The 27958-nt window shown below is 58.3% G+C and overlaps 2 protein-coding genes across 2 annotated transcripts; one reads left to right on the forward strand and one right to left on the reverse strand.

Moving 5' to 3' along the window:
- Positions 1-31: 31 nt before the first annotated feature.
- On the reverse strand, positions 32-16242 carry BRAP (BRCA1 associated protein). The gene is made up of 12 exons (XM_071572430.1): positions 16095-16242; positions 15856-16020; positions 14602-14797; positions 12801-12990; positions 11304-11417; positions 10466-10614; positions 8654-8729; positions 7807-7945; positions 6762-6871; positions 5258-5347; positions 3241-3344; positions 32-2265 (listed from the first exon to the last, which is right to left on the reverse strand). The coding sequence occupies exons 1-12, from the start codon at positions 16174-16176 to the stop codon at positions 1905-1907; spliced, it is 1776 nt and encodes a 591-aa protein (XP_071428531.1). The 5' UTR covers positions 16177-16242; the 3' UTR covers positions 32-1904.
- Positions 16242-27951, forward strand: ACAD10 (acyl-CoA dehydrogenase family member 10). Its single transcript, XM_071572429.1, has 14 exons — positions 16242-16311; positions 17374-17592; positions 18358-18506; positions 19265-19459; positions 20549-20701; positions 21087-21246; positions 21580-21727; positions 21849-21917; positions 22667-22848; positions 23353-23503; positions 24235-24380; positions 24856-25029; positions 25716-26000; positions 27568-27951. Exons 2-14 carry the CDS (start codon positions 17412-17414, stop codon positions 27627-27629), a joined length of 2055 nt encoding a protein of 684 aa, XP_071428530.1. The 5' UTR covers positions 16242-16311; positions 17374-17411; the 3' UTR covers positions 27630-27951.
- Positions 27952-27958: the final 7 nt, after the last annotated feature.

The raw sequence follows: 27958 nt of genomic DNA on the forward strand, positions 1-27958 counted from the left end.
AGTCACACACACACAAAGAACTGCACGCTGGTTTAATTTTCCACCACATTTTTTGAAAAGGAATTCCAAGATACAGTACAGCATCTCAGTGTTCTACACAAAGCAAGCCTTCAGCAAAAGGTCAGAGGATCTTACTGGTGTAAAAATATATCTTAAATAAAATAGTTTCTCTAGGAGAGCAAGCCCTGCTGTCCATCTCTGCGTCCTCAGAGTCACTCACAGAAGGCAGAGCCTGGTTGTACAATCCCCACACTGCAAAGAAAGTGCACGTTCATGCTACAGAGTTAGGAAAGGTCCAGACTGCAGGGGCTTGGGGCAGATCTCCGGACCCAAACAGTGGGTGCCAGGACTGCCCTGTATTCCCAGTGAGGAAGTTCAACACTTTCAGTCCATCTGGACAGGAAGTGCATTATAACAACCTGCCTTTCCCAAGTCCTTCCATGGACTGGAACTCATCCCTTCCAACTGGCCAAAGAAAGAACCAGCTCCAGCAACAAAGAACTGGCTGTGCCAAGTCTGTGTTCCAGGCTGGAGCTGGTCAGCCAGAGCTGTTCCAGAGTCCCAGACTCAGATCATGATTGTTCCAATGGTCAAGGATCATCCTATGGACTGGAAAGACAACTGTGGGATCCCCTGCCAGCTCTAACAACAGATCAGCCTTTAAACACTCCCACTCTGAGCACAACAAGCACCAGGACAGTCGCTTCTCCAGCCAGGGCAAAACTTCCCACCCCAGAGCATCCAGTCTTCAAATCTTAGAGAAAACCAACCAAAAAAGCCAAACCAAAAGAGGTTTGTCCACCAATTTCCCTCACAGGACATGCCTATCTTTGGGGCAAGTAACATGGGAGTCCTGCCAGCTGAGACTTTGGACAGTGCCACGTTTTGGAGAGGATCACAGGGACTGGGAACAGCAGCTGCAGCTCCCAGAAGGGTCTGCTGGTGGGCAGCACACCCAGCCCTGCCACAGACCTGGCCTGGCAGCTCCAGGAATGTGGGAATGGCATTTGGAAGGGCTGAGCTCATCCCTCTCCTCACCTGGGTCTGAGGTAACAGCTCTGGAGCTCACACCAACCTCCCAGTGGAGTTCAGGGAGGGCACAGGACACACCCCCTGCTGCTCCAGGAGACCTGGACTGCTGGGATGTGTTCCCACCTTCACAGAGGACTCCAGTGAATTTGTAATAATACTTATAAAATAATATTAACCAGCATCCAGAACACAAAACTTCCACCCTTTCTGCCCCAAAGGCAGCACAGCAAGCACTGACCTCTCAAAGGCCACCTGTAAAACAAAGAAGAGTTTGTAGCCAAGTCCCTTAAAGCATTTCATCCTCCAGATCATGAGCCTTTAGGACTCACCTGGTTTCTTACACCACTAAGCTGGTTTACTTCCCACACCTCACTCCTTTTTATTCCCAAACTACAGTTCTACTCCTGCAGTAGCAGTTCTGCAGTGCCAGGACTGCACATACAAAAAGGAGATGTATAGAATCTAATTTACAGTGTTTATTAAATAATTTCTTAATTGAGAATACTTTTGATCCAGGAGAAGAACTGGAGGAGCCTCACACACCAGGCTGAGCCTACCCCAGAGCATCCCAGCAGGGAATGGGATGTGTGCCAGGAACACCCCACCCCAAACCACTCTCCAGGGAGGTCAAATGCATCACAGGAGGGGCTCTGCAAAGGTGGGAAGGCAAAATGGTCATCAAGATCTGCCTACAAACAGCGAAATAGTGCAGAGAAATGCTTTTAAATACCACAGACACCTGCACTGCCTGGCAGCCAGTTTTATGAGCAGCTCTGCAGACAGTTTCTAGCTGAGCTGGAGCTGGGTGGGCGCTCCCGGGCGCAGTCCCAGCCCACGGGGCCACTTCCAGGTGGGAGCAGAGCATGCCAGGCTCACTTGCCCCTCTTGCCACGGCCCCTCCTGGAGGAGGGCTTGCCTGTGCCTGCCGTGGAGGAGCTGGCAGAGGAAGCCACGGCGATGTTGATCTGTCCCTCCTGGATCTCCTGCCGCGTCTCGGCCGGCAGGTGGTTGATCTTCTGCTGCGTCTCCAGGTAGAACATGACATCCCGCAGCTGCTCCTGGATCTCTGAGATCTGCAGGTCCTTCTGCTCACAGGTCTCCTTCAGCACCCTCTCCTCCTCCTTCAGCTTGTTCTGCAGCAAGGCCTGGTTCGCCCTCAGACACTTGTTGAGCTCCTGCTCCTCCTTCAGCTCGTTGGAGAGTTTGGCCACTTTGTTGTTGAGCTGAGAACACCTTGCAGGGAGAGGGACAGGTCAGGGCGGCAGCACAGCCACCCAAAGGCCCCTGCAGCCTCTGCCCTGGGCAGCTGCCCAGCCCACCCAGCCCCTGCAGGGGGTTTTCTGGCAGAGATGGGCACGGGGAGGCAATGCCCAGGACCTCGTGTGTTACCTGCACATGGAACACAAATTCCTTCCTTAACTGCATAACTCAGGAGAGTCCCTTCTCTTGGGAGTCAGGCAATTCCATCTCATGCCAAATGCCACCAGAGAGATGTTTGGGAGGTGGAACTAACCTTGAACATACACTGCAGCTTTTAGAATGGGTGCCAAAAAGGGCACACATGACCCTGAGAGAGCTGGGGGGGTCAGGGACCCCCAGACACTGGTTCCTGCCACGCTCCAAGACCCTGAGGATGCCACTTGGGAGCAAGATGCTCCCACAAGGATGGCAGCAGCCTCGTGATTCACAGACTTCCTGCTCCCAACAACTCCCTGCTTTTGCCCTGGAAGTTTGGTGGCATCCTACACCAAGGTGGGCTGCACTGCCCACAGCCCCCTGCTCCCTCCAGCCAGTCCCACCCAGGGAGCAGCAGCACGTGGATCTGCAGTCCCTGTGCTTGACATCTTTCCTCCAGGCAATTCCCAAGATCTCCACTTTCCTCAGTGCTGGTGGTGCCTCTGGTGAGCTGCCTCTCATCCCTTTGGATGTATCTGCCAGTGGCAGGGCAGGCTGGCATCTCCCTGGGAGCAGGGAGAGGAAGGATCCCTGAGTGCTGAACATGCAGAGCATGTCACAGGAGCTGAGAGCCCCAGAGCTGTGCTCACAAAGCACCAAAACACGCCCTCCCCACTCAGGAACACCTACAGAAACCAGAGCTTTCCTAAAGCAAACTGTGTTCTCAGTGTTCCAGCTTAACCAGCCTGGAATTGCCCAGGAATAGCAGAGGTTCAATGGTTGCCTGGCACTGGGCCTGGCAGCAATACCCACTTCCTCTCCACAGACTGCTTCTCCTTCAGCAAGTCGTTGAGCCGCTGCTCCAGACTGTCACACTTCTCAATGGTCTCTTTAAATTTGGTCTTCATGTTGTTAATCTGTAAAAGCAAACACAGGCATTTCAACCAGCTCAAAGTCCACTGCACTTGGGGCAGGACAGTCCTGGAGTGGGTTCTGACTTGGGCAGTTCCTGTGCCCGAGTCCTGCCAGAGCCCGGACAAGGAGCTGCTCCCACAGAACAGCTTGGGCTGAGACTGTGCCAGGGGCACAGCGAGGCTGCAGCAGAGGCTCAGCTGCTCCTGCCTGCAGCACTCCCTCCTTCAGCCATTCCCTCATTTCCGGCTCCAGCAGCAAACTCAGATCCCACCTCAAGGCACTCCAGGGCCGAGATCTCGCTCGTTCTGAACAAACCTCCAGGAAGTGTGGTCAGAGTGGGGAGGGGAACAGCCTGTCCTGCTCAGCACTGACTCAGCACTGCTGGCACAAGGCACTGACCCACTGACACCAATCCCTTACTCATGCAAAGCACAAACACAAACACTCCTCCATGGGCCTCCTCCTCCCCTGCTGCCCCACTCCAGGTGCTGCTGCAGGACAAAGCTGAGCTCTCCTTCTGCAGGAGCTGCACAGAGTGTGACAAACCCCCAGTCTGACACCTGCAGGAGATTCAGAGCCAGGAATAGTTGTTTCCCCTCTACCAGTGCCTACAGCACACTCCTGTGGAGGCAGGAACGTCCAGAACTGCCCTCCTGGAGGAGCACTCTGGATGAGGCTGTGCCAGCACACGGTGCTGTCACTGCTGCCACAGCAGAGCCAGAGCAGGGGCTCAGCCTTCCAGCCCTAACCAGGCAATGGTGCAGCTGCTGGTTAATCTGGGGGAGCAGTCTGAGCTCTGGGAGTGGGATACTCTGCATAGTGGCACCTGGCCAGCCCACACTTAACACGGAGCAAGTGCCATGAATAAAACTGTTGGGATCTTTATGGGAAACCACATTTAGGGAATGGATCACAGTCATTTCACTTGGAAGTTCTTTGGGCCTGTGTTTCCTGGTCATGTGCAAGATGATTTTTGATATATATTTTCCTTTCACAGGGCTCTTCATAAGATTCTTGGGCTGTTCTTTAGGACAAGGTCACTGACCACTACTTCAATGGTCACAATTTGTTTATTTAACTGCAAGTATGAAATGGTTAATCAGAAGTGATGTAGAAAGTTAAGGACTCACTTCTAAATCCTGACTCCCTTTAAACCTACTTGAAAGGATCCACGTAGAGTGAAAAAGCAGTAAAAGATTCTCCCTGGACTTTTGCCGGTGACATTTTGAAGCAGTCCTGCCTACAAGATGCTTTATAGGAGGAGACTCAACTTTTCCCAAAGGGTGAGGAGGAGACAGAGGGGATCAAAAAGAAAGGGCAAATCAATATGCATTTGGAGCAGAGAGACAGCTCCCACCTCCTGCAGCTGAGCAAATTAAAGTCATATTGTCTGTGCTCCAGAGCCTTCCCCGGAGAGCCGTGTCAGGGAGACGGATGGCACGGCAGGCTGGGCTGCTGCAGCACCACAGGCTGCCCTGCCCCTCTGCTGCAGCTTCCCCAGCAGCTCACTGAAATCACCCTCCAATCCTGCTGCAATCCACCTGCCTCTGCACCACTGAGCAGCAAACTGCGGGCTGGGAGCAGCCAGAGCAGGACACACACACATCCCACAGCCTGTTCTCCCAGCGGGGAGAGGAACTGTGTGAGGCCATGGCCCAGCAGAGTCCCAGCAGAGACTTCTGCCTCCCCCTGCCCAGTGCTCAGCCCTGCCCAGTGCTCAGTGCCCAGCCCTGCCCCTGCCCCGTGCCCAGTGCCCAGCCCAGTGCCCAGCCCTGACCCTGCCCTGTGCCCAGTGCCCAGCTCTGCCCTGTGCCCAGTGCCCAGCTCTGCCCTGTGCCCAGTGCCCAGCCCTGCCCCTGCCCCGTGCCCAGCCCTGCCCCATGCCCAGCCCTGCCCCTGCCCAGGCAGAGCTCACCTCCTCAGCTGTGTCCTTCTCTATCCTCACGATCTTGTTTTCCCAGTAGATGCGCTGGGACTCCAGCTGGCTGGTCAGCAGGTAGGAGTACTGGGACAGGGACACAGAGCAGTTAGGGGGCTGTGCTGCCAGGCAGCCACGGGGCTCCTACAGCCACACCAGGCAGAGGCAGCTGAGCAGAGAGAAGGTTCTGGACACACAGCCCCACTGCACATCCCACCAGCTGCATTTCACAATCAAATCCCTTGCTTTTAGAAATCAAGGAAAGCCCTTAGAGCAGGAGGGTCAGGTAAAGGTTCTGCTGAGCTGAACCATTATCAAGCCAAGGACTTTTTAAGGAAACAGATCTTTTTCATGGGAGTAGCAATAAATCTCCACAAGAAAATGAAGCTTCACCCATGCCTGCCATGAGAATCTGAAATTCCAAGGGCTGAGGGGCAGAGCTCCCCCTCACAGCCCAAAATTCAAAGCACAAGGGCCAAGGCACATGCCCAGCCTGTCTGTGAGGAGGACTCTGGGAAAGCACCCTCAGCTCTGTGTAACTATTCACAATTTTCCAGCATGGACGGGCCATTCCAATGTCACTTTGGCATCTGAACAAGGATAGATGTCTTACAGCTCATCTTTTCTCTGCTGGTTCTGCAAATGAATTATGAGCAGGTGGGATCATCGCTTATCATCAAGGCTAATAAGCACCAAATTAGACAGTCACTACAGAATTAAACATGCACAGAGCCCTGATCACTCTCAGTAATTTCTGAGTGCCACCAGACACTGCCAAGTTCATTCCCTCTAGAAATATTCAGAGCTCCTAAGACAGAGATCGTACTTGCTTTAAGCACCAACCTCCCCCCAAAAGGGTTAAAATTAGCTGATTTAGCAGCCAAGTGTTACTCGAAGTTGATGAAAAGCAACCAAATGTTTATGTGAGCAATGAGCTGCTCAGGGATGGTCTCTGGGCTGCCCCTGCTCACACCCCCCATGGCTGGTGTGGCTGCAGTGGTGGTGCAGTGTCTGCCCAGCAGGGCAGGGATTGCTGCTTTGGTTAGGGAGAGGCTGGGCAACAGGTACAGATAAATAAACCATTCCCTGTTCAGGAGGAGGGAACAGAACAGGGCTGGTGTCAGAGCAGCCTGGCCAGAGATTCGTGCAGCCTTTAGGAGCTGAACTGCTCAAACTGGCAGTTCCACACAGATCCTGGCTCTGGACCCAGGGCAGACCCACTGGGAAGGGTCTGGGTAGTGAGCTGGACCCATTTCTCCCTCCAGTGACCCGAGTGTTTGCAGCAGCACAACCAGCTCATCTCCAACCCAGTGACCAGAGGACGCCACTGCAGCTCAGGCTGCGCTGCATCGGCTCTGCAGAGCCAGGGAGGGTTTGAAAAAAAGAGAGGAAAAAAAGGCAGTACAGCCATCCTGCTCCTGCCTGGAGATGATTCCCTACAGGCAGGGAGCAGGGCTGGAAACACCTTCACACACAGAGCCCAACACGTCAAAACAGTCACCTCCAGCTGTAAGGCATCGATCTTCTCCTCCTGGCACATGTCCCCCTCACACTCGTACTGCACCAGCTTCCCATCTGTCTTGCTGGCCACCAGCCGGTGCACGTAGTTGTCTGGGGGCAGAGGAGACCCTGGCACTTGCAGCTGCCCCCAGTTCTGCAGCACAGTTTAACCCTCCAATTCTGCAGCACAGTTTAACCCCCCCCTCCAATTCTGCAGCACAGTTTAACCCCCCCCTCCAATTCTGCAGCACAGTTTAACCCCCCCCTCCAATTCTGCAGCACAGTTTAACCCCCCCCTCCAATTCTGCAGCACAGTTTAACCCCCCCCTCCAATTCTGCAGCCCAGTTTAACCCCCCCCAGTTCTGCAGCCCAGTTTAACCCCCCCCAGTTCTGCAGCCCAGTTTAACCCCCCCCAGTTCTGCAGCCCAGTTTAACCCCCCCCAGTTCTGTAGCAGTTTAACCCCCCCAGCCCTGCAGCACAATTAGCCCCCCCAGGCTCTGCACCAGCAGAGCCAACCCCAGATGGATTTGTTCTTCACAGATTTCTCCAGTCTTGTTCTCTCTCCTCCATCTCCAGACCCACTAGAGATGCTGCTGGGGCAGAGATGGACATTCCCCAAGGACAGGGATGGGTGCAGAGGCAGCCCCTGCCCCAGGAGCAGAGATGGGCATTCCCCAAGGACAGGAATGGGTGCAGAGGCAGCCCCTGCCCCAGGAGCAGAGATGGGCATTGCCCAAGGACAGGGGTCAGTGCAGAGACAGCCCCTGCCCCAGGAGCAGAGATGGGCATTGCCCAAGGACAGGGGTCAGTGCAGGGGCAGCCCCTGCCCCAGGAGCAGAGATGGGCATTGCCCAAGGACAGGGGTCAGTGCAGGGGCAGCCCCTGCCCCAGGAGCAGAGATGGGCATTGCCCAAGGACAGGGGTCAGTGCAGGGGCAGCCCCTGCCCCAGGAGCAGAGATGGGCATTGCCCAAGGACAGGGGTCAGTGCAGGGGCAGCCCCTGCCCCAGGAGCTGCCCCCAGCAGGGTGCCCCAGAGTCCTCACCTCCAGCATAGTCCCACACGCGGTGGTTGGTGAGCTGCATGGCGTAGGTGTGCTGTGTCTCTTCAAAGTGCTTGTACGCGTGGCGGCTCACGTAGCGCCCGCAGCCGATGTGCCCGCAGATCAGGCAGATCCACAGGTTCTGCCAACACAGGGACAGCTCTGTGGGCATGGCACTGGCACCTGGGGCACCCCGGGCAAGGGACACGCCACCCCCCGCCCTGCTGGTGCTCTGTGCCCCGGGCACTGCCCCAGGGTTTGCCTTCCACCTCCTGCCCCTCTGGCAGCCAAAGGGAAGGAGGTCCCTGCTCACTGGAGACAGATTTTTTCAATGGGAGTAGCAATAAATCTCTACAAGGAAGTGAAGCTTCACCCATCCCTGTTGTGAGAGTCTGAAATCCCAAAGGCTGAGGGGCAGAGTTGCCATTCCCAGCCCCAAATCCAAGGCTTTCCAATGGCCACCCTGTGGGTGCTGGGCATGTCCAGAAACCACCACGTGGGTGGAAGAGTGGCCTGGACTGAGGAATGAGGCACCTCAGCAGGCTCAGCAAGGCAGGCTCTGAAGGCACAGGGCAAAGGGCCCCCATGCCCAGGGGCAGGTCAGCTCCCTGCTGGCACCCTCCTCACACACACTCTGAGCAGGTTCTGTGCTCATCTTTCCAAGAATCACACATTTGTCAGAGCAGGAAAGCTGTGAGGTAACATCCCTTCCCAGCACAGGTTGCAGCTCAAAGGGAAAGCTGACACCCCACTGACTGGCAGAATCAGCCACAGAATTACCCCCCAAAGCAGCCCAAGCAGCTGTGCAGGCAGAGCTAGGATAGATCTCACCATCCACCCATCTACTTACTTCTTGAACTCCACACTCAAAACACTTGTTCTCTTCCACAGGCTCTGGTGTCTGGCAGTACCTGCAGACAGGGCACCTGGGGGGCAACAGGCACTGTGTGAGACACAGGGAGCTCCACCCTCATCCTCCAGTAATTAAACAGAGAGCCAGGGAGCTCTAGGAAATGCTCCCTGTTGTATCCCCCACCTCTCAGTTCCCCAAGTTCACCTAAAAGCTCACTGCTTTTAGGCTGGGCAGTGACAGCAGAACAAAGAATAGTTTTCCCAAAGCCATTCCACAGGCTCAGCTGGATCTGGTTTAGCTGCAGTCTAAGTGTAAAGAATATCTGCAAACAGGAACATGTTGTAGCTCCAGATTGCTGTGTGAGGGTGTTGTAGCTCCAACACTGCTGAGGACAGTTGAGTGACACTCTCCAAACACCCCTCAGTGCTTGGAACAACCCTGAGGAGATGCCTCAGTTCCACCCCAACCCAAGGGATTCAGTCTCAGCCTTCCCAGGGGGAACACCCCATAACTGTACCCTAAAAGCAGCAGCAGCAGCAGCAGGCATCCTTCTGGATCTACCAAAGATCCAAGAGATCTCTCATCTCTTTCAGAACACCCAGGAGCAGAAGGAACCTGCCCAGAGCCAGAGCAGCTGAGGTTGCATCCTGCTGCCAGGCCTGTTGATGTATTTTTCATTAGCTGCTGGATAAGCCACAGAACCATTCCAGGGAGCAGACAACTGGACTGCAGTCAGCTCTGTGGACAGCTCAGGCACCTGGGCAGGGAGGACAGGGATTCTCCTTCACAATTCTCTGAGATGGGGAGCACAAGCTCTGCCTCAGTTGTGCATTCCAGGTTTAAGTGCTGGGTTGGACCTTGCCCCTGCACTGGCCAAGCTCCACTGCTTCCCATTTAAACTGGTTTGATTGATGAGCACAGCAGTCCATCAGCTGGCACAGCTGAGTGTCCCTGAGGGTCTGGGGCTGTGGCTCAGGGGCATGGACAGAGCTGGAACCTTCCTTGTGCCCCAGCAGGTGGGTACCGGGCACAGAGCGGGCACAGGGACACGTCCAGCCTCCCGCTACACAACTTGTCACTGCCTGAGCAGCACCAAAAAGTGTCCAGTGCCCAGAGCAGTGCCAGTGGGGGCTCCAGGAATGCTGAGATCCCCTCCACAGGGATATGGGCATGGTGGGAACACCAACAGGGAAGGGCCAAGGCAGAAAGAGGAGCTGCTTAAAGGACAGACCAGTCCAACTCCAGCCCTGGCCAGTGCCAGGGAGGGTCTGCCAGTGCAGGGACACAGCCCCTCATCCCTCATCCCACACCCACCTGAACCCCAGCCTGTGTGGAGCCTGCCCTGCCTGATTTACTGAGGAACCCTGTCATCATCCCTGCCCTTCCCTCCTGCTCCTGCCCAGCTCCTCCTCCTCTCCCAGCATCCAGGCAGGATTGGAGCCTGCAGGGCTGCCCAGAGGGCCCCTCACTCCAGGCAGGTGTGCAGATCCATCTATTTTTAGGGATGACCAAACTGACAGGGCTGAGTGAAGATGGTTGTGTGTGCACTCAGTGCTGTTTGCCCAGCACTTTTCTCCTCCAGTATTGAGAAACAATCAAGACTGCTCTCCAGCTCCCTCCCTGCCTCAGCAGCGAGGCCCCAGGGAATCACAGCTCAATCACTTCTGGCAAGAGATTCCTCTCTGGGAGTCCCTTAATGGACAAACAAGAGCATCAGGACTTGCAGTAATTCCTGCCCCTACCCTGTCATGCCTTGTCAGCACAGCACCCCCCCCAGAGCAGGGTGTGGGGGGACAGGCCAGCCCTTACGTGGTGTCCTCCCAGCGCTGCAGGCACTGGCTGTGGAAGCTGTGGTTGCACAGCGTGGTCAGGATGCCGTTCACAGACTCGTCCATCCTCTCCAGGCACACGGTGCACTTGGGCAGCTCTGTGAGGTCCATCACGGGCAGGCTGGCCCCCTGCAAGGCAGCAACACCCTGCTCAGCACCCTCCTGTGCCCACCCACAGTCCAGCTGCCCTCATGCTGGCACCAGGGCTCAGAAACTGAGGCTACACTGTGGGTGGAAGCTTGTTTAAAATGAAGTGATCCCCAGCACCCAAGAGGCACAGCCAGGACCCTCAGGGAAGGTGCTGCACGTGCCACCAGCCCCTCTGTGCTCTGTGGAGTCACTGAACTCCAGATCAAGGCAGGTCTCAGGGAAGGTGCTGCAAGTGCCACCAGCCCCTCTGTGCCCTGAGGAGTCACTGAACTCCAGACCAAGGCAGGTCTCAGGGAAGGGCCAGCAAGTGCCACCAGCCCCTCTGTGCTCTGTGGAGCCACTGAACTCCAACCCAAGGCAGGTCTCAGGGAAGGGCCAGCAAGTGCCACCAGCCCCTCTGTGCCCTGTGGAGTCACTGAACTCCAACCCAAGGCAGGTCTCAGGGAAGGTGCTGCACGTGCCACCAGGCCCTCTGTGCCCTGTGGAGTCACTGAACTCCAGCCCAAGGCAGGTCTGGGTCAGAGCCCAAGGAGTCACCACAGCAACTCTCCCAGGGGCACCGGAATGGGAGGCAGGGCTGGGCTGAGGCAGTTGAGCTGCTGTTGCAGCATCCTGCCCAGTGCAAATAACCCTCTTAACATGCTCTGAAGTGCCCAGTAATTCCTTACATCCTCTGACTTGAAGACCTCAGCCCTCTCCACGTACACCAGCTGGCACACGTCCTCCTCGATGGAGTTGAACTGGCGCCCATTGCATGCCATGTAGAAGCTGTCGGCGTCAGCCTGGCACAGAACAGGGAAACTGGTCACACAGGGAGGACTCGCAGCTGGCACAGCCCAGGCAGAGCAGAAGGAACCTCCTGCATCCTGCCTTGTCCCCCCACCCAGCCCTGGAATGCCAGGGGAGGGGCTCCAGCTCTGGGCACTGCATTTTGGCACCTGTGCTGGAAGACACGACACCAAGTGCGGGGCACTGACAGCTCTGCTGAGATTGGATCATTCAGCAGGAATGAGGGATTTCCCTTCAGCATCTGGTTTGCCCTCTGTCAGCAATTTCAGGGCATTTGCAAAGCAGATTTGGTCTCTGCAAGAATTTAAGGGACAGGGTGCAGGACAGTGGGGACAGGGAAAGGAGCAACAGTTAAACTGTGGGAAGGAGTCCCTTTCACCACTCAGTCAGACAAAGGGGGTAGAATCAAAGCAAACTCTGCCAAATCCAACATCCCTTCCCACTCAGGAACTCCCCAGACCCTTTCTCAACACAGGACTGAGGCAATGAGCCAAATGCCACATTCCCAAACTCCTGCTCATTTCAGCCAGAAGCCCCAAGGCCCTGGAGCTTTGCTTTGCCACCTGCAGGTACAGCCAGTGGGTCCAACAGAGCTCCAGGGAATTTTCTCAGAAACAGGAATTTCAGGGTGAATTGAGCACAAGTTTAGGGATTTGCAGCACTAGGTATTTGCCTGTGTAATTTGAGAGAGCAGTAGACAAAACCATCCTTGTAACTCCTGCAATCAGCACAAACCTCACACAGACCCCCCACCTGTAGATTGGGCACAGGAAACGCCCCAGGCAGCACTCACAGCTGGGGGAAACCTCTCCCTGAGCCCCAAAATGTGGGATTAGCACTGGGCAGGAGAGGATGCACAGCTGGAAGGGTCCCCTCAGGAACTGGAGGGGGGATTTAAAGCCACACAGGAGGCCTGTAAGCAGCAAACTGTTCTCTGAGAGCACCCCAAAGCTGGGAGACCACCCAGCTCCTCAGAAAAGCAGGAAAGGTCTTTCCTAAAACAAAAGGGGCCCCACTGGCAGGGTCCTCTCTGTTCAGCACAGCACAACACACCAGTGAACAAGCCCTGAGAGACCAGACAACTCTGTACCTGGAATATTTTCCCAAAAATATCCTGCCAAGATAAAACAAGAACTAAAACAAGAAACAGCACAGCTACAACAGGGCAGGCACTTCTCTCCAGGTGTGGGACTGAGCTCAGCAGCCCCAGGAATTCTCTGGGAAGGGGGACAGGGCTGTTTCTCCCTGGTGAGTGTCAGCCTGGCTGACACCTGGCCAGTGAAAGCAGAGAAACCCCTGAAGAGCCCCTGCAGTGACAGTGACAGGGACAGGGACAATGCCAGCCACTCCTGCAGCCCAGGGCTCCCAGCTCTTACCTGTGAGCTGAACTTGATGAGAACCATGTACTGGTTTGGGGTGGAGTCTCTGATGATTTTCATGTGCTCAATCACCTCACAGAAGGAGGCCACGAACTTCATGAGGTCGTGGCTGGTCATGGTGGCCGGGACGGTGAGGATGCAGAGCATGGCACTGCGCTGCACGTCCTCCTTCAGAGATGTCATCTTGCTGGGGACACAACAGGGGCACCTCAGGGGGGCAGGGCACAGCTGGGCACACAGCTGGGCACAGAGCTGGGCACACCACCCCAGCTGCTGCAGGAGCTGTTTCCAACCTTTGCTCCCTCCTGTGGGTGTTGGCAGGGGCTGTGTGAGCACCCAGTGCCCCCACACACAATGGGCACAGCCATCCCTGGGGATCAGACTGGGCAGTTCCAGCAGTGATGGGATGGCAGGAATGATCTGCCACCTGCCTTTCCACACAGGCAGCTGAAGGTGCCCAGCCCCAGGTGCCCAGCACTGCTCCTGGAGTAAGTGAGCAACCTTTCTCCCAGGCACTCAGCAATAGGACAAGGGGACACGATGGGCTCAAGCTCTGCCAGGGGAAATTGAAGTTGTAGATAAGAAAAAAATTCTTTGCAGAGAGAGTAATCAGGCATTGGAATGGGCTGCCCAGAGAGGGGGTGGATTCCCCATCCCTGGAGGTTTTTAAACTGAGCTTGGCCGTGGCACTGAGTGCCATGATCTGGTAAAGGGACTGGAGTTGGACCAAGGGTTGGACTGGATGATCTCAGAGGTCTTTTCCAACCTAATCCATTCTATGATTTGTTGCTGTTTCCAGTGCCCCTCTGGGGGTCCTGGTGGCTTCCAGGAAGTCCTGGAATGGGAGTTCTCACATAATTACAGGGGAATGGTGTGGAATTGCAAGTCCTGAAATACAGGATAGCACCTCCTGCTCCTCAGGCAGCTCCTCAGGCCTGTCCCCGAGGCCCCAGAGATCATTGTGGGATCCCTCAAGAAGCTGCTTTCAAATGTCATTTTTGGGGAACCTGTGTTTGTCTCAGTCTTACAGCCCCCAGCACAAGGTCTCAACACCCCCAGTGCCACCCCCAGCTGTGATAGGTGCCACTCTCAGCTGTGACAGGTGCCACCCCCAGCTGGGGGACCCAGCCCTGAGCTTCATCACCAACCCCAGTCACCCTGTAACCTCCCAGCAGAGTCACCCTTCCTGTTTGTGCCCAGCCAGGAGCCCCAGCCCCGGGGGGTGACTGCCCTTCAGCCCTTCCCCAGGGAGTGACTGCCCTTCCCCGGGAGGTGACTGCCCTTCAGCCCTTCCCCAGGGGGGTGACTGCCCTTCACCAGGGGGGTGACTGCCCTTCCCCAGGGGGGTGACTGCCCTTCAGCCCTTCCCCAGGGGCATGACTGCCCTTCAGCCCTTCCCCAGAGGGGTGACTGCCCTTCCCCAGGGGGGTGACTGCCCTTCAGCCCTTCCCCAGGGGGGTGACTGCCCTTCAGCCCTTCCCCAGGGGGGTGACTGCCCTTCCCCAGGGGGTGACTGCCCTTCAGCCCTTCCCCAGAGGGGTGACTGCCCTTCCCCAGGGGGGCGACTGCCCTTCAGCCCTTCCCCAGGGGGGTGACTGCCCTTCAGCCCTTCCCCAGGGGGGTGACTGCCCTTCCCCAGGGGCGCGACTGCCCTTCAGCCCTTCCCCAGGGGGCGCGACTGCCCTTCAGCCCTTCCCCAGGGGGGTGACTGCCCTTCCCCGGGGGGGTGACTGCCCTTCAGCCCTTCCCCAGGGGATGACTGTCCTTCCCCAGGGCTGCCCTGACCAGGAAGCCTTACTTGGTCTTGTAGAGGTGCATGATGCCATGGACGATCTCCACCGAGGGGTTCCCGCTGAAGAAGGAGATCTGGTCTGGGAGCTGCTTGGAGGGGGACTCTGGGGCAGTCTCGTGCTCTGAGCCCTGCTCCTCCTCTGGGCCTCTGTCCCCAGGGGCCCCTGAGGGCTCCCCTCCTTCCCCAGCAGCTTCTGTGCCACCTGTCACCAAACAGGAGTGGCCCCGCTCAGAGGAGCTGCTGTGCCCACAGCACAGTCTGTGCCCCCAGCCCTGGGGCAGCCTCTGTGCCCCCAGACACAGCTCTGGGGCAGCCTCTGTGCCCATAAACAGCCCAGGGGCAGCCTCTGTGCCCATAAACAGCCCTGGGGCAGCCTCTGTGCCCACAGACACGGCCCTGGAGCAGCCTCTGTGCCCCCAACCCTGGGACAGCCTCTGTGCCCACAGACACAGCCCTGGGGCAGCCTCTGTGCCCACAGACACAGCCCTGGGGCAGCCTCCCCCTGTCTCTGCTGTGCCCTGGAACATTCCAGAGCTGCACACACCCCGTGGGAGCCCCAGGATAAGCTGGAGAGGTTTGTGCCATGCCCAGTGACACCCCAGCAGGCACCAGTACGGGCACAGAGCCACTGGAGTGGGTTTGCTGGGCAGGGGAGGGCAGGGAGCTCCTGCTGGGCCCCCTGATGTTCCTCAGACCTGCTGTTTCCATCCTTCAACCCCTCCCTGGTGGGAATTCCAGAGCACAGGACTCACTGCTGTGGCCCAGCCATGCTGGGAGTGACCCCTGAGCAGCTGCACCACAGCCTGAGTGGGAAACCAAATCCCGAGTGGGAGGGACCCCCAGGGATCAAAACCACTCCCTGTCCCTCCACAGACACCCCAACAATCCCCCCCGACCCGCTGTCCAAACCCTCCTGAAGCTCTGGCAGCCTCGGGGCTGTGCCCCCTGCCCTGGGGAGCCTGGTCAGTGCCCACCACCCTCTGGGGGAAGAGCCTTTCCCTGAGATCCCCCCTGACCCTGCCTGGCACAGCTCCAGCCATTCCCTGGGCCTGTCCCTGCTCACAGGACGGTGCGGACCGGACCGGGCCGGGCTCGGCGGAGGCCCCTGCCTGGAACAACCGGCCCGGTGTCTGTCCCGCAGCCCCGCCGCGTCCCGGTGTCTGTCCCGCAGCCCCGCACACCCCGAGGCAGCCCCGCCGTGCCCCGGTGTTTGTCCCGCAGCCCCGCACACCCCGGGACAGCCCCGCTCCCCCCCGGTACCTGCGCGGGGCCGCGGCCGGAGGGTCTCGATGATCACGTCCGTCATCTCCCGCCGGCCCAGGTGCTGGTGCAGGATGGCGGCGCGCTCGCCGGGGCCCTTGCCCTGCAGGCAGGCGGGCAGCGCGGCGGGGCCCGTGCCGGTGCTCTCCGCCGCCATGTCCGCACCTGCGGGGGCACAAAGCAGGCGTTGGGCCGAGCCGCCGGTGCCGGCCGCGCCGCCCCCCGCCCCGGGCACGCACCGGCCGCGCTGTAGGCGAAGGCGGCGGGCAGCGGGGAGGCCCCGGCCAGCTCCAGGCGGATCACGACCAGCGACACGCTCATGGGCCCCGCACGGCACCGGCACCGGCACCGCCGCCGATCCGCCCCCCGCCGGCGCCGAGCGATGACGTCACGGGCCCGCGCCGGCAGCGGCAGCGAGGGGGGCGCGGAGCGGCCGCGGGGGCTCGCGAGAGCAGGGTAGGGTCTCGCGAGAGCTGAGGGGAGGGGAGGGGGATAGGGCTGAGTGGGGATTGGGGGTGGTCCTGGGCTGGGTTTGGGGATGATCCTGGGCCGGGATTGGGGATGATCCTGGGCCGGGATTGGGGATAAACCCGGGCCGGGATTGGGGATGATCCTGAGCTGGGATTGGGGATGGTCCTGGGCTGGGATTGGGGATAATCCAGAGTAGAGATCGGGGATAAACCCGGGCCGGGATTGGGGATAATCCTGGGCCGGGATTGGGGATGATCCTGAGCCGGGATTGGGGATGATCCTGGGCCGGGATGGGGGATAGGCTTGAGTTGGGATTTGGGATAATTCTGAGTCGGGATTTAGAATAAACCCTGGCTGGGATTGGGATAGTCCTGGGCCAGGAGTTGGGATATAACCGGACTGGGGTTGGAGATAATCCCGGGATGTTTGGGGTGGCAAAGCCCTGCCAGCCCCTGGAGCCCACCCTGTGCCCGATGCCCGCCTTGGCAAAGCCCTGCCAGCCCCTGGAGCCCACCCTGTGCCCAATGCCCACCTTGGCAAAGCCCTGCCAGCCCCTGGGGCCCACCCTGTGCCCGATGCCCACCTTGTACCCAGCCCAGAGCTCTGAGTGCCATGGCCAGTCCTGCCTTGGGCACCTCCAGGGCTGGGCACTCCAAACCTCCCTGGGCAGCCCCTGCCAACATTTCCCAACCCTTCCCATGAGGAAATGCCTCCTGATGCCCATCCTGCCCCTGCCCTGGCACAGCTGGGGCCGTTTCCTGTGCCCCTTGTCCGGTGGCAGCCCCACCTGCTCCAGTCACTGCCCTGGTCGATAATTAGCATGTGTCAGTAATTAGTGACCGACTGTGGAGGGACAAACCCACATTCCAGGTGCCCTGCTGGGCTGGGGCACTCCAGGGGTTGCCCAGGATGGAGTGCCCAGAGCAGGGGTGGAGGTGGCACTGCCTGGCATGGCTTGGCAGGGGCTGCTCTGCCACCCCCAGGATTCCAGGAGTGAACATTCCCTGCTCTGTCCCTGCCCTGCTCTCCTGTTCTCTGCCCTGCCAGGCCCTGCTGGGAGTGCCCTGGATCTGCAGTGTCCCGGGATGTGGCTGAGGGGCACTGCCCTGCTCCGTGCCAGGCTCTGTGCCAGGTCCTGTGCCAGGTCCTGTGCCAGGCTCTGTGCCAGCCTCAGTGCCCCCCAGGAGCCGCTGTGGGGCCGGTACCGTGCCGTGGTGTTTGAGGAGAGCGGGGTGCTGCTGCCAGCCCCACATGGCACTGCCGCAGGTGTGTGCTCCCAGTGCCAGCTCCTGATCCATCCTGGGCTGGGAGGGACCCACGGGGTGAAGCCCAGCCCCTGGCCCTGCACAGACACCCCAACAATCCCCCTGTCCCAACACTCCTGGAGCTCTGGCAGCCTCGGGCTGTGCCCCTGCCCTGGGGAGCCTGGTCAGTGCCCACCACCCTCTGGGGGAAGAACCTTGTCCTGAGATCCCACCTGCCCCTCCCTGGCACAGCTCCAGCCATTCCCTGCTCCCCAGGGCTCCTGATGTTCCTTGGAGGGAGGGATATATTCCAGGTGCCCCTCCCAGCTCTCTCTGGTTCTGCTGAGACACCCCAGAACCTGTGACAGCGATGGTGGCACCTGTTGTGCCATCACCAGTCACAGAGGTGACAGTGCCCACCCCAGAACCCGTGACAGCGATGGTGGCACCTGTTGTGCCATCACCAGTCACAGAGGTGACAGTGCCCACCCTGAACCCACCTGGCAATGAAACTGTGCTGTGGTGCCACCAGCCGATGCCACCTGAGGCTGCTGCAGTCCTTGGGCACCTTTAGGAGCTCTCCAGAGGTGCCACATGAGCCAGGGATGAGGGGCTGCAGTTCCCAGAGGGCCCCAACTCCTCCCTGTGTGCCGGGTCAGTCCCTCCAATCCAACCCATCCATCCTCGGGAGCGCTGGATCCCCCCCGGGGGATTCCAGGCCGCTTTCCCGGCTCTGATGGTGCCACCACACCCGCCGTGCCCCGGCTTTTCCCTTCTGTCCCTGCAGGGTGGGAGGCGCAGGGCTGTGTCCCGGCCGGCACCGTGCAGCGAGCCCTGCTGGCCGGGGGGCAGGACAGCCCTTCCCGCAGGTATTCCAGAGGGGAGCTGACAGCCGTGGAGTTCCTGCAGGAGCTGGGCCAGCAGTGCTTTGACATTGTAAGCCGATCCCCCTCCTGTCCTGGTGCTTCCTGCGTGGAAACGGGATCCCGGGGTGGTTCAGTGAGGAAAGAGGGGCTTTAAACAGCAATCCCTGCGTGGGAGGGTGTGGGGTTTCCATCTGTTGCCTGAGCAGGGCAGGTTTGCACTGTCACCACCACCACCCTGGTACCCGGGCAGGGCAGGCAGGTGGATTTGCCTTCACTTCATCAGCTTCTTGCATGACTGTCTGGTTTGAAGACACCTCGTGGGTCAGCCCAGATGAGAAGGCAGAGTCGGAGAGCTCTGGGAGGCTTTGGCTGTCGGGTCACACAGACAGGAGGGATGGAGACCGTGGCCTCCTGGGAGGGTTCTCAGGCCAGGGGAAGCTCCTCCACCACAGCCCCAGGGCACAAAGCAGGAATCCCCTGGGAATAACATCCTTTGGAACCAGCTCAGTGCGAAGGGCAGGTTTCTTCCCCGCAGTCAGCCCGTGTGTGTCTCCCCCCTGCAGGCACATTCCCAGAGCGTTTCCCTTTCCCAAAATCAGCCCTTTATCTATGCTGCTGCCTCTGTAGAATCAGAAGTGTGAGAACACTGGTTTGTTTGGGCAAGGCAGTTCAGCTGGGAGATTCCCTGCCTGCCTTCTGCTGCCAGAGGCAGCAGGACAGCAAGATAACACGATCAGGCAACCTACTCCCCCAACACTCTTATTTTCATCCCTGCTTTAAGCACAGTTATGGCTAATTATCATTCCTGGCGTTTCTCGGGTTTCTCAGGCAAATGTCCGTGTTCCAGTGGACTCTTTTCTCTGGGACTTGATCCGGGCTGAGATGATGAAACAGCTCCCCACCCTGGCAGAAGCAGCTCGCTGTATCCGGGCCGAGGGGCTGCAGACAGCTCTGCTCAGCAGCAGCTGGAGCCTGGGAAGGGGAGGGAGGTTCCTGCCCCTGGAGCCACAGCTCTTCGACGTGGTAAGGCTGGATGGATCCTCAGTGTGCCTCTTCTCCCCAGGCTCAGCGCGGAATCCTCTCCCTGCAGGTCCCCAGGGAGCAGCCCCAGCAGCAGGTGCAGGCACACAGCAGTGTCACAGCCTGGGAAAACCCTTCCTGGCATCGCTGCCTGTAGGGAATTGTTGGCTCAGCTCTCTGTGTGTTGCTGGTGCCCCTGGAGCCCGGGCAGTCCTGGCAGCTGGGGATGCTCTGGGGGATGTTTGTGGTCCTTGTCATCACAGAGTGTTCCAGAGCACTCCAGTAACCCCAGAGCTCACCTGGTGTGGTGCTCTGGAACAGCAACAGCAGTGAGTGGGGAAAAAAATAATTCAGTGTGGATTTCCATTAGTGTTGGGCTGAAATCCCCTCTCTGGATTCCTTTCTGTTCCTGGAGTGTTATCAGGGCAGGAGGAAATGCTGCTTGGATTGTTCATGCTTGTGAGGCAGAGACTGAGTCAATATCCTTTTGCTCCATATTTGGGTGGATGATTCTGGTCACCACCTCCCCTGTGGGAAGGTTGCTTTGGGGTGGTTGATGGGTGCAGCAATCAGGACACTTTTCCAGAGCCTTTGGAATGTGCTGCCACCCAAGGCTTCCTTGAAAATCACTGAACATTTGACCTGGGACACCAAGTGATTCTCCCACATGGGGACATCTCTTTGGATATCTTCCATCAAGGACTGGCTGATCCTGTTCAGCTGATTTGAGCTGAAGAGCCAAGGCAGTTGGCTGGAATCACATCCCATCCAGCTCCAGTGCTCCCATTCCATGTCCTGTATTCCTCATGTTAATCCCACCTCCATTTCCACATCCCACCCTCCAAACTCCACTTCATGTCTCACCTTCCCATTTCCACATCCCACCCTCCCACCTCCATTTCCACATCCCACCCTCCGAGCTCCATTTTCCTGCCTCCCAACTCCATTCCCATTGCCCACCCTACCATCTCCACATCCCACCTCCCATGTCCACGTCCCTCCCCCCCTCCATGTCCTCCCTCCCCGCTCCCTCCCTCCCTGCCCTGCACAGGTGGTTGTGGTCCCTGCAGGCCAATGCCCTCGGTGTTGCAGGTGGTTGAATCCCGCTGGGAATGTGCTGGCAGGCAGGATCTGTACAGGCTGTGCCTGGAGCGCCTGGGAGTGCAGCCCCAGGAGTGCCTCGTCCTGGGCAGCAGCAGCCCCAGCCTGGAGGCAGCAGCCCAGCTGGGCATGGCCACGGTGAAGGTACAAGGAGCTCAGGCAGGGTGGGATTTGGGGGTGGGATTTGGATCTGGAGGGTGTTTGCACCGACCTGTTTCATTCCCAGCCACTGGAGCCTCGGAGAAGTCACTTCTCCTTTCTGTCCCTCAGTTCCCTGTGGGAGAAATAGTGCCAAGGCTGTGGCTGAGCCAACCACCTCCACGTGGTGGGAGAAAATAAGCCCTTCTTCAGGAATGCCTGGAGGCATCTGTGAATTCCTGTGTGTGTGCATTCCTGGGAATTACCCAGGAATTCCTGTGTCAGTTGGACTCCCAGGAAAACACATCATGACCATGCAGGGCTCTTTCTTTCCCAGGAAATGTTACCTTCTTGCTGTCCTACAGTGTTTCTCTGTCCCTCCTGCTTGCAGGTTGATGATCCAGAGGCAGCACTCAAAGAGCTGGAAACCCACCTGGGATTTCCTGTGCGAGGGTTTGTTCCCTATACTCGTTCAGTGAGACCAGGAATGGAAATCCCAAAGGATCAACTGCAAAAGTACCTTGAAGATGTTCTGAGTGTCCACCCTACAGGTATCACAGTGGGTTTGGCTCTTTGGTTGGAAAGCCTGGATATTCTGGATCCATGGGCTTTTCCCATCATACAACAGATATTAATATTAATGAAAGGCTCAGCACAGCCATCCAGGTTTCAGTGATCCATCACTGTATTCCAGAAAGGGGAAACAACATTTTAGGACTTCCTCACTTGGAGGGGGTTGAGCACAAGTTGCCAAAGAGATGCCAGGAATATTCCTGCCCTCTGAGCCATCTGAGAGCTACTGCCATGCTCCCCAGGGGTGTGGGACACAGAGAGCTCTCACCAGGTGCAGGAAAACGTGGAGAACCTCTGCTCCCAACTCCCAGGCCCACTGGAGTTACGGCAGTTTGACCACGGGGAGGCCACCAGGAGCTATTTGGTCAAGTTTGGAGATCGTTTGCTGGTGCTGAAGAAGGAGGAGGAGCCTCCTGACAGCCTGAGTCCCCCTGGCCCTGCTGTGCCCAGGGAATACAGGTGAGAGCAGCATGTTAGTGCATTTAACACTGAGCCCAGGACTGATGTGTGTGTCCGCCCACAAGGATGTGTCCCAGCACTGATCCCCTTGTGCCTCTCTGTGCTCTGACTCTCCTGGCAGGCTCCTGAAGGCTCTCTCTGAGGCTGGTGTTCCTGTTCCCACTGTACTTGCTCTCTGTGAGGACAGCAGGTAATCCTGTCCCTGGGGTGCTGTTCCTCACCCCAGCTTTTGCTCTGTGCCTGACAACTGCAGCCAGACTGCCCCAAAGATGAGCAGAGAGGGTGCCAGAGCTCACAGAGTGCACTGGTGTAATCAGCATTTGCCCAGTCTGGGGCTGGAGGAGCCTCTGGAAGTTCAAAGGACAGAAACACTTTTATTTAGCTTGGTTTAGGTGTGTCCTGTCTTAGCAATTAATCAAAATGCTGCCTTTGAAAAGCAGCTGTAAAACAGCGTTGCAGGGCTCCCTGCTGACTCAGTGTGCTCAGGTTTGCAATGGAGAGGGGGTGTTTCAAACTGCCAGGCCTCAGCCAGCCATGGCAGCAGCCAATCTGTGCCCAGCCACCCCTCACAGCCTGCAGGCAGCTCAGATCTGAGTTGGCTGCAGAACAGGCTCTGCACTGCAGCCAACTGTGTCCAGCATCCCTGGGGTGTGTGTGTGGCCTGACAGGCCAGCTGCACACCCACTGCAGGGCACGGGCTGCTGCTGGAGCCTCCAAGCCCAGCTCCAGGGGCTGGAGGGGCCAATGCTGACCATGCCACAGCCCTGTGCCACCCCCCAGCCTGAGCTGGGCGCAGGTGAGCGCTCAGGTACTGCTGGGGCCGCTCCTGCCCTGTGTGTGCAGGTGTGGCTGGGGGGCACCTCCAGGGCGCAGGTGAGCTTTGAGAGGTGGCAGCAGCAGGAGGACCCTGAGCCCCACAGTCCCCCCTTGCCTCCCCAGCACCCTTGGCACACCTTTCTTCGTGATGGAGCTGTGCCCCGGCCGTGTGCACCGCGATGTGTCGCTGCGGGCTCTGCGGCAGTGCCAGCGCAGGGACTGGTACCGCGCCATGGGCCACGTCCTCGCCAGGATCCACAGCGTGGGACTCGAGGCAATGGGGCTGCAGCACCTCGAGGGGCACGGTGAGAGCTGCCAGGGACCCCCCCTCCTCCTGGGTGGCAGCTTTGCATGGGCTGGGCTGGCTGGGCCAGGCTGGGGGGCGAGCACGGGCAGCACAGTGTGCCATGCCCAGCTGTGGTGGGAGGGTGGGCACAGCTGTGACATCCGCCAGGTCGGGTTCCCCAGGAGGAGTTCCCAGAGTTCCTGCCACAATCACGAGCTGAACTGTGGAGTGACTTGTCTGCAGGAGGAACTTGTCTGCTGCCATCTCTGACCAAAGCTCCCCAGCTCCTCTGGTCCCTCTGCAGAGCCAGCTCAGCTTCCTGCATCTGGTGCAGAAGTTACAGTTTTGTCCAGGCTCAGATTATTTCCACCAGAATATCAATCCAGTGCCCAGCTAAGAATGTCCAGGACCCCTGGGAACTGCAGTTAGACTCGGGGTGCTGGGCTGAGCTCTGCTTGGCTGTTTGACTCTTCCTGCATTCCTTCTGAAGGCTCTTTGTGCCAGTGCCTTCTCCCTGCTCCAGGTAATTACATCCAGCAGCAAGTGGAGACCTGGACAAAACAGTACCGAGCTGTGGAATCTCAGGTTATCCCAGCGATGGAGAGGCTCATCCAGTGGCTGCCTCTGCACTTCCCAGAGCCTCAGAGGACGACCCTGGTACATGGGGATTTCAGGTACTGCCCTGAGGCACATCCCAGGCAGGACAGAGGGCAGGGAGCGTAAGGGGATACAGGCTCCAAAGAGGGGCTGGCTGGGCTGGAGCAGCAGCTTCAGAGCCATACAAAAGCTGGGCTCTGGATCAGGTTCAGCATCCCTGAGGGAATGAGATGGAGAGTTTCTTCACCCACCTGCTGCCAACAGTGGTGTAACCCTGGAGGATCATCAGCTGTTCCTGCAATAGCCAGAAACCGGCCCTGGTGCTTCTTGCTGATGGTGTTTGGTGGTGACAGAGTTTGGGTGGCAGATCGTGCCAGTGTGGCAGGTGCAGCTGTGGAGTGGGGTGGCTGGGGACAGTGGGGAGGGACACTGGGTGGTGCCTCTGTGCTGCCAACCCCTGTCTGAACCCTGCAGAGCCTGCAGTGCCTCCCTTTGAAGTGACCAGAACATCCCTTGGCCAGTGACTTGCAGATTTTGATTGTCTTGTACCATCTGCTGATGACCTGAGGCTCTGACTGACTTGGTTTCACTCTCCAAACCAGAGTCCTGTTCATCATTAACCAAGAAGTTCACTATTGAGTAACCTCCATCCTGTTTGCAGAAATCATTGTTTCTCTTGTGCAGCCTCACAAAGGACTCAGCAATTCTTGAAGAGAGTGAAGAGCACTGGAAAGCACCTACTGCTGCTGAGCACTGGGATCTTTCCCCCCCTCTGGAGACTTTGCTGATCTCTTTTTCCTTGGTACAGGATGGAGCACCTGATCTTTCACCCAGACAGGCCAGAAGTGCTTGCTGTGCTGGGCTGGAAGTTTGCAGCCCTTGGAGATCCCTTCTGTGACCTGGCAAACAGCTGCATGGCCCACTTCCTGCCACCTCACTTCAGTGCTCGGAGAGGTACAGAGGGGCACAGCCAGGCTGGCACAGAGAGAGGAGCCAGGGCTCAGCCGTGCCCAGGAGCTCAGCTGGGCTCCCTGCAGCTGCAAAGGGCTCTGGGCTTGCACTATTTGCCCTCTCACTGCAGCTGGGAAAATGGGCAGCTCTTTTGGGTGGGAAAGCTGTGAACCAGACCAGGAGTGGTTTGCCCTCAATTACACATTTGTTGAAAACAAAAACGTGGGGTTAAACTGAGAGGAAAATGCCTCCATCATTTAGGAGGAAGAGCTGTCAGTCACAGCTTTCACATGGTCACCCAGAGAAATGCCCTGTGTGCACTTCACCTGCAGGGTCTGGTGCCAGCCCCCAGAGTTCTGCATGGAACCAGCCCCAGTGCTGGAGGGGCTCCATGGAAGCTGCATCCGTGTCCTGGCATCCCCAGGGAGCCCTGAGCTCCTCAAGGGCCGCTGGCTCAGCGTGACCCCTCACCTTCCAGGCCTGAGCACGTGTGATCTGGGGCAGCTGGGCCTTCCCACGGCAGAGGAGTATTCCCAGATGTACTGCAGCCAAGTGGGGCTGGAGCGCCCGGACTGCTGGAATTTCTACATGGCCTTTGCCTTCTTCCGCCTGGCCGTGGCGCTGCAGGGGCGGCCCCAGCGCTGCCTGGCAGGTGAGGAGCGAGGGCACACAGCCCTGCCCTGCTCGGGGCACTGCCACGAGTGTGGGTGTGGGAGAACTCTCCTCTGTGCCGCGAGGGTCACACCAGCAGGGTTGGGGCTCTCCGGGCTGGGAATCTCGGGAACTCCGAAATTCCAGGTGCTACAGCGGGGTGTGGCATGGCTGGCAGTCTGGTGCTGCCAGCACAGAGCTCTTGTGGGAAAAGAGGGCTCAGAGTGGGAGCTCTTGTTTCACTGATGAGTGACCTGGAAGCACCACCCAGTGCTGTGTGTTCCAGAGGGATGGGAATAGTGTCCTGCACAGCCCAGTCTGCTCCTGTTGGTGGGTCACAGCTTGCTGTGGGTCTCCTCTGTCAGGAGGAGCACAGGCCACAGCTGAGAGCCCAGAGCCGTGTCCTACAGGTGGAGCTCTCAGACCTTCCAGCTCAGCACCAGCCTCCTCCCAGGGCTGGGAAATGGGTGGTGGGACATTCCAGCTCAGCACCAGGCTCCTCCCAGGGCTGCCAAACGGGTGGTGGGACATCTCAGTGCTTTGTCTCACACAGCCCTTGGAGTCTTTAGCAGGGAAAACTGAGAAGTTACTTTCACATCCCTTAGAGAGGCGTTTCTGGGCATGCTGTTTGGGATGTGACCACACAAAAATGGCTCTTTGAAACAAGTCCTGCTGTTCTGTCCCCAGGGAGTCCAGCCCCAGGTGCCAGCAGCCCACAGGACACAGAGTTGGTGGCTGAGCTGGCCTGGGACTTTGCCATCAGGGAAGGGTTCCGTGTGTTCGACAGCCTGCCCAGCACGCGGCTGCTGGTGCGGCGCTGCCACTCCTGGGCCGGGCACGGGCCCTTCCCTGGCAGGAGGTACAGCACCTGGCCTCATACTGTGCCCCACCAGCCCCGAAGATGCAGGGATCCAGAGGGGCAATCTGAGGTCCCAGCCCCACCCCACTGCACGTCCTCTGGCAGAACTGCAGGTGAGATCTTCCCCATGGAGCTGCCCCTGCCCCAGCGTGGGCATTGTGGCCTCAGACACTTGGCACTCACAGAGTCCACAGGCTTGGAGGAAGGGGGCTGGGTTCCCATGGCTGCAACAGAGTTCACATCCTGGGAAACAGTGATTTGGAAAGCTGGAACTCCCTTCCAAGGGGAGCAGTTAATGCCAGCCCAGCTGTATCTGCTGGTGCTGCTCCACCAAGGTCCTGCCATCAGTGCTGGGCTCGGGCTTTCCACCTGCCAGACCAGGGAGGGAAGGGAAGGGCTGCTCGTTCCCTTTCCCTGTGCAGGGAAGCTGTGGGAAAGGCTGAGTTAATTCCCTTCCTGGTGTTCCCTGGAGATCCCTCAGAGGGGCAGGGAGCTGCTTGTACCTCCACAACTCTCACTGAGTGTGAATGGAAGCAAACATCCCCACCCCTGGGTTGCTCCTGAGATTATACTCTCAATTATTTCAGTGGCAGTATCAAATTCTAGTGGGTTACTGAGCTGCCTTTTAGCTGCCAAAACCAGATGCCATTTGTTGTTCTGCCCTTCCAAAGTATTTCCTTGTGGCAGGAACCAGCAAACCCAGCTTTCAGGGTGCTTAGCAGCTGATCTGCTGGGAAGGGCAGGGAAGCAGCAGCTCTGGGGAATTTGGGAATGCTGGGATGAGCAGATCTCCTCACCCTTCTTCGAAACACTCATCTTTGCCAAGCCTCCAAACATCAGGACTGCCACGCTCTCTACTCCATGCCTGGGGCTTGTGTGTGGGGCCAGGGACCCCCCTCATCCCTGCCATGCCCCCATCCATCCCACTGCTCTTTTCCTTGGCATCATCCCTGCACTGTCAGCCTTTGCTGTGGGAGTGTGTTGGGAGAGCCAAGGGAGGAGTCCTGCTGCCTGCAGCAGGGAGATAATGCAGAGAAGGGTTAAACAGCCAAGTATTCCTGGCCTGGAACTGCCACAGCACTCCTGAGCTGGGCAAGGGCCAAGGGCATGGGCAAGGCTGCCCTGTGCCAGCTGAGAGAGGTTCATTCCCGGGAGCTTGGCAGCCAGATGCCTTGGCTGAGGCACTCCTGGCTGAACGGGGCAGGATCTCAGCTGAGCCTGCACATCCCACACCAGGAGCCAGCAGACTTTGCCCGCTGCTCCCAAAGGTTGCCTGTCCCTGCAGTGCTGGGGGAGATCCTCTCCTTCAGAGCCATGGCTGGCTGGCAGAGGGCACAGCACCAGGGTGGGGGCTCAGGAGGGTCTCCTGTGTCTCACCCTCTGCCCCCAGGGAGTGCCAGGGGCAAAGCAGAGGCTCTGAGGGCTGTGCAGGCCGTGGCTCAGGGCAGCCAGGTGAGCAGACACCTGATGCTGGAGCCTTCCCTCACCCAAATAAAGCAGCACAGGGACCTTTCCCTCCCTCCTGCACCCCACTGCAGTGTGGGGCCTGTGAGCACCAGGGGTGGCTTGTCCTGCTGGGCCCCCAGGAGAGGATGTTTGCCCAGGGCATTTCCTGCCACCTTGCCCTGGTCCTGCAGCCCTTTCTGTGCCCACATGGGCTCTGGTCTCACTCTCCCACAGGTCCCTGGAAGCAGAACATCTCCACAGTGCAGATCCCAGCTCCGTGCTTCCCTCGGATCTGAGCTCCACGTCTGGCTGAGGGTCCTGTGGGGGTCACAGGACAGTGCTCTCCAAAGCAGAGCTGAGCCATCAGTCCTCTGGAGCCTCAGATGGAAAACTGAACCATCCACTGTGGCACGGGAGAGCCTGTGAGCTGCTCGATCCCAGAGCTGTTTGCTGCTATCTGTGCTCAGTGCCTTTACTGCCCAGCTCAGCATGGGGCAAAATCCAGCCCTGGACCCTGAGGCTGCAGGGAGTCCATCCTGCAGCAAGGCTGGGTGTGCAAGGCTGGGGTTTGGGAATAAAGAGAAAGGAGCAGGGGGGCTCTCCTGCTCCAGCACAACACCTCCAG

This window comes from Pithys albifrons, chromosome 17, assembly GCF_047495875.1.
Source record: "Pithys albifrons albifrons isolate INPA30051 chromosome 17, PitAlb_v1, whole genome shotgun sequence".
NCBI lineage: Eukaryota > Metazoa > Chordata > Aves > Passeriformes > Thamnophilidae > Pithys > Pithys albifrons.

Bases quoted from the DNA above. Each gene is read 5' to 3' on its own strand.
- BRAP (XM_071572430.1), bottom strand. From the start codon at position 16,176: ATGAGCGTGTCGCTGGTCGTGATCCGCCTGGAGCTGGCCGGGGCCTCC. The intron at 16,021-16,094 runs GTGCGTGCCCGG...GTGCCCCCGCAG, and splicing joins CTTCGCCTACAGCGCGGCCG to GTGCGGACATGGCGGCGGAG. The intron at 2,266-3,240 runs GTGGGTATTGCT...TCTCCCTGCAAG, and splicing joins AAGCAGTCTGTGGAGAGGAA to GTGTTCTCAGCTCAACAACA.
- ACAD10 (XM_071572429.1), top strand. From the start codon at position 17,412: ATGTGGCTGAGGGGCACTGCCCTGCTCCGTGCCAGGCTCTGTGCCAGG. The intron at 19,460-20,548 runs GTAAGGCTGGAT...TCGGTGTTGCAG, and splicing joins AGCCACAGCTCTTCGACGTG to GTGGTTGAATCCCGCTGGGA. The intron at 25,030-25,715 runs GTGAGGAGCGAG...TTCTGTCCCCAG, and splicing joins GCCCCAGCGCTGCCTGGCAG to GGAGTCCAGCCCCAGGTGCC.